The following is a 5268-nucleotide window of genomic DNA, read 5'->3' on the forward strand; positions in this document are numbered from 1 at the left end:
CTAATTAGTCGATTGCCGCTATCTTTACTAAAAGGCGCTAGCAAAAGTAATTAATACGATAACGACGAGGCATTAAGGCATTAATCCTTACTAGACGATTTGCTATTACTAAGTAAGCTGTTTCTACTACGCTAACCTCTACCTCTATCTTCTATAGAGCTACTACCTTCTTCGGCACTATCTATAGCTTAGCATTTATTACCTATATAGTTACCTAGTAAAGACACTTCAATTGATCTACTATAGCTATTAGGTAGCTATTATAAACCTCGTCGTTAGAAGCCTTTAATTAGTAAGCCTATAATACCTTCGAAACGCGCTCGTAGAAGGTTATACGTAGGTACACTACCTTAACCGTACCGGATAGATTAATCCTCTCGTACGCTATCTCCTACACTAATTGGACTACTAAAACGACGGATCTAAGGAGAAGTTATCGCTTCTAAGCGGTAGAAGTAGTAGTGCTAAGGTGCAGGCGTAGACTTAGTCGTTTTCGAGCGATTACGGCTGTTCGGAACGGTGGAAATCCGAGGTAATTAGCTTTTATAGGGGTGATTTGCAACACCCCGATTTGTACACTAATTTGTGTAGTTTCAGGGCACTTTGCAGGGGCATATGGAACCCTCGAGGTGCATATAATTTACTTTCTTGGTTGATCTACTCGCATCTTAATTCATCATCATGATCTCCAACTTCGGAGCTGCCTGTAGTCAAATCTACTTCAACATCACAGTCTCCAGCACCGCCGGGCTTCTCAAGTCCATCTGGTATGGCAATTGCTCGTGACAACGTTTCTGCACTTCTATCCTCCGCAGCTTTTCTTCCTCTCCGCCTTTGCCCCAGTTCCCATTTCACGCCCTGGATGACTCTTTTCTGCTGCAGATCCTCACGATCTTCATGTCGTTCAGTCATCACTTACTTGTAGATCTCGATGCCTAGCTTGATGAAGCAGTACTCATTGCCGGGAGTGATCCGCACCTGTGTTCCTCTCCCGGATTCTCAACCTGCTCCGGTCTTCATGCGCATGCAGCACAGCATCATTGAGGAGTCGATGTACAGTAAGTCAGATGCTGAAAATCTAGTGTTCCTTCGTGCTATGCATAGCAGTCGCTGTTCATAGCTTGTTTGGCGGGCATGGTTGTACGTGTGCGGAGTTGGCCCGGGAGACTCGGGAGAGACAAGGAGGACAAAGGCGGAGCTGCCGCTTTGTTCGTAATTGCAATGCAAGGCGGTGGTGTGAGGAAAGAGAGAATGAAAAGGAGATATTCGACGATGGCACGGTGCCGGGAAATCTCCATGCACGGGTGGCGGATACGACGAGGAGCTTGAGCAAGGCGAGAAGCGCGCAAGGCGAGAAGCGAGCAAGATGAGAAGCGAGCAAGGTGATAAGGGAGCAGGGTGAGAAGCTGAAGCAAATGGAAATCTGATCGTGCGTGGAAAGGTTGACATTGCCAAACTGCCGACTGCTATCCAAGGACCTCTGGGCAGTAACTTCTCAAAGCCAGTCCTCCTCCTCTTTGTGCGCCTTGATGCCCTATCCCATACCAGCCAAACATTCAGCGCGCAAGAAGCATAAGACGCAGGGCATGAAGAGCATCTTTGCGTTCTTGAAGCCAAGGTCTGCAAAGTCAGTCAGACCTCCGAGCACCCTCTACCGTATCAGACTCGCTGCCGCTGCTATCCTCGACAAACGGTCCGGGAGCACTGGCACGGCGATGCGGAAGCCTTGAGAAGGGTGTGTCCTGCATGCCTTGTCTGCCCGGAAGTCTGCTGCTGCTGCCGGCCCTGCTGCTTCGCGGCCGCTGATGACCTGATGTCAACTCCAGAGGCACATCGACCTCGCTCGTCCACTCCTGCAAAAGGTTGGTTTCCGGGGCCTCGTCGTCCTTATCCTTCCTCGTCGCCAGCACGATGCCCACGTCAACACGCACTGTGATCTTCCCAATTCCCCTAGTCACAGTCACTTGTCGATCGCAGCGACGGACGGTCTCCAGAGCGTTGACGGGCATGTCGTAGCGGCGGTCGGAGCGGAGGTTCGTGATGCTGCGCCAGGTGGTATGATTGGTGGTGGGAAGAGTGTCGGGGTGTGGGTGGACATTGTTCTTGATCTCGACCTCAGTCCAGCCCGTGGCATCGACAGGTGACTGCCAGAATGTGTGCTGTTGAAGGGGCGTGAGTGTTGTTGTATTGCATGGCGGAGGTGGCGGCGGAGGAGCAGGTGGCGGATGCGCGGAGGCACAGAAAGCGGGCGAGGTATCTGTCACTCGTCAGTCAGTACTACAGGCGGAGGATGGAGCAGCCTGCTGTGGTGAGGATGCATCGTACTGCTGGCGCTGGCGCTGGCGCTGGCGCTGGCGCTGGCGCTGCTCGTAGGCACTGCCATGCTGATGTACGTCCTCGTCCTCGTCCTCGTCTCGTGCTCTTTGCGTGGTTTTGTCAGGGCAAACAGGGCAGCTGAAGGAAAAGCAAAGCTGCACCCGATCTCTCATCTGCTGCATGTCTTGTTTGTTCGCTTGCTGTCGTTTGCGCCAATCTCCGAGCGCGTCTGATCGTGGACGACTGCCGACATCTGCATGATCGGCGAGGGAAAGGTTATGTTCAACTCGTGACGAGCGGGCGTGGGGGAATGTAGAGACATTTGGAAAGTGTACAAGACATATCTTGATCACCTTGTTATCATGGCATGGCCTGTTTGGTGTGGATATGGAGGAAGTCTTGAAAGCATACACGCTCGAAATGCGGGCAATGGTGAACAGAGCCGCAAGCCGGAATCAGGATCAGGCGGGAGCGGCAGCGCGGGCGGCAGCGCGGGCGGGAGCGGGAGCCTCATCCAAGCCTCGCCACACAGGTGGCTTGCACAGTTTCTTCATCGCCATCGCCATCGCCATATCTACTACCACGACCTCGAGCGTTGTGCGAATCCCCAGATCATCATGCACATTGTTCCAGAAGAAGGGTATTTCGATAATCATGTCAAGACGTCGTGCCATCACGCTGCGTCCTTGGACATTGGACGTCCGTGTTGCAAGGTTCTTAGTCGCACACCAGCCGCTCCATCAAAGCCTCCCCGCCTCCGCACTTCAGCTCCAAAGATAACCCCTCATCATCTACAGCAGTAGTCTCCGAAACAGAATAAGCACAACACCAGCACCAACCAAAATGGCTGCGTCGATACGATTGGTCTTACGGAGCATACCGCCGTCCTTCGACATCCACCCTTTCCGTCCTGAAATAGATCGGACGCAGCACATTGCCGATTACTTTGGGCCGCTTGGTGCAAGCGCCATGAACGCCTACTGGAGTCAGAAACGTTTGTCCATTGAGCAGCAGACCTACGGAGACACGCGTTTGGATCTCTTCGCGCAACTCGAAGATCAGAAGGACGATGTACATGACTTGCTCCTCTAGTGCATCTGTCTTTCATGCGGACGGCCTGCTTGTCTTGTCACGGTAAGCCCATCCCAAAATGAGCTGTCTGACAAAGGTCGCAAAACCTGCGGAGCCACGAGCTGATACCTTCCAAAGAGCCCGATCAATGACGAACCCGCTCGCTGTCGTGTTCCATTTGCTATATCCAGCTTCTCCTTCCCATCCCAAACGCTTTGCAGGATAATGTGATGGGCTTGTGTCAAGGCATAGGTGCAGGGAATGAAGCCGGCGAGAAAATGGGAAACAGGTCATTCATGGAGAGGACACTCCTTTCACGATGTACTGACTGGTGAGGAAAGTACTTCATCTAGCCATCTCGTCTCCTTTGAATTCAAACACTCTGACTGGGTTTTCAACGATGCATATGCACGACATTCCAGAATCTGAGTTTGTTACCGGGAAGGATCGAGTGTTTTCGAAGCCTTGCATAAAGCTTTCTGGAAGCTCTATTCATAATCGAGGAACTGATACGGAAGCATGTTTTGGGCTGTGGCGTCCCGAGAGGAGAGAATACAGCCTAGTCACAGGATCTGCAATGCTTCTCAATGCACAGGGAGTCTGACACAGTCGCCAGGCAGGGCCGCTTCTGTTGCTGGGCTGATCACTCAAAGATGCGCAAAGTCATTGATGGGCGTCTGCTATCCTTCTCGCGCCGGAGCGAGGCTTTTCGGAATCATCTCCATGAATACCGGAAGCCCCACTACCGTCACGCCATGCTCACTGCCGAAGACGCTCACGATGCCCGATACGTCTCGAATCTCTTCTGTCTGGTTATGCTCGCTGCCGAAGACACTCACGGCGCCCGATACGTCTCGAATCCATTCCTTCTGGGCGATTTTTGAGCCAATCATCGCTGCCGACATTGAAGGTAACATCTTCGCCTGCGAGAAGAAAGTTGTGGTCGAGGTCTTGATCTTGACCTTAGTCTTCATCGTATGAAGAAGGTCGAGGATAGCAAAGTCACACGGGTAGTTGGAAATGGATTTCGACTCCTTGAATCGCCTGGCCGCTTTCCTTTCGTGGCTCTGGGATGCGTCACGCTGATTGCTAGCACCTATCCTGCGCCTCGATATCACCTATCCACTAACCTGCTTATTAATGCTATATTAGCACCAAGACCGCACAGAGATCGTGATAATCATCCTTGCCCCTACTTAGCGAGTCTCATAGCCAAACTCTCCCCCTATACGCTCTATAGCGCCTTGCCTACTAACCTGTTTGCTTATGCCTATAAACTATTAATGCTTAATGCTTTATTAACACTAAGAATAGAGAACGTAACGTAGCAGTCGTCCTTAATTATAGTTAGCGAGCTTTATATAGACCTTCTTATTACTATAGATTATCGATATAATATTAGTACTAAGGCCGGAGATTATCTATACTATACTAGGACTATAATAACTAGATAGAGATCCTATTAATGCTCCTTAATCTTTAGTAGTTAGCTATTACGGGTAAGCAACGCGTACGTAGATACTAGATATAAGACTTAATAGGTTCGATAAAGAGCTATGTCTATCTACGTAAATCCGAATAGTTTTATACGGTACGCTAAGCGCTAAGTAGTAGGTTAGAGTCGCGTAGGCCGAATACCTAAGGCTAGCGCTTTCTACTTAGGGCGTAGCCCTTTATATTATCCCCGTCCTCCTCCCCTTCCTTAGTAGGGATAGAAAGCCCCTCGTAGTTTCTATCGCTATTACTTTATCCGTTAGATCTATACTTATCTAAGCTTCTCTAAAGTAACGCGCTCGTAGTTTCCTTTTTTACGATTAGGGTTTCCGCTACTTTCCGGTTAGGGTTACTATATCCTAGGTTTTAAGGACTATAACTTTCTTC

At 50.3% G+C, this 5268-nt stretch overlaps 1 protein-coding gene across 1 annotated transcript; it reads right to left on the bottom strand.

The window, feature by feature from the left end:
* Positions 1-593: 593 nt before the first annotated feature.
* Positions 594-4571, bottom strand: MYCFIDRAFT_180144 (uncharacterized protein; the record flags this gene model as incomplete). Its single annotated transcript, XM_007934085.1, has 24 exons — positions 594-667; positions 694-700; positions 732-826; positions 856-885; positions 916-954; positions 979-1007; positions 1034-1620; positions 1656-2257; positions 2282-2419; positions 2448-2454; positions 2478-2688; positions 2730-2825; positions 2860-3051; positions 3080-3107; positions 3146-3203; positions 3250-3417; positions 3450-3475; positions 3507-3622; positions 3706-3773; positions 3800-3946; positions 3981-3987; positions 4035-4075; positions 4131-4494; positions 4543-4571. 24 exons carry the CDS (start codon positions 4569-4571, stop codon positions 594-596), a joined length of 3159 nt encoding a protein of 1052 aa, XP_007932276.1.
* Positions 4572-5268: the final 697 nt, after the last annotated feature.

This window comes from Pseudocercospora fijiensis, assembly GCF_000340215.1.
Source record: "Pseudocercospora fijiensis CIRAD86 unplaced genomic scaffold MYCFIscaffold_14, whole genome shotgun sequence".
Lineage (NCBI taxonomy): Eukaryota > Fungi > Ascomycota > Dothideomycetes > Mycosphaerellales > Mycosphaerellaceae > Pseudocercospora > Pseudocercospora fijiensis.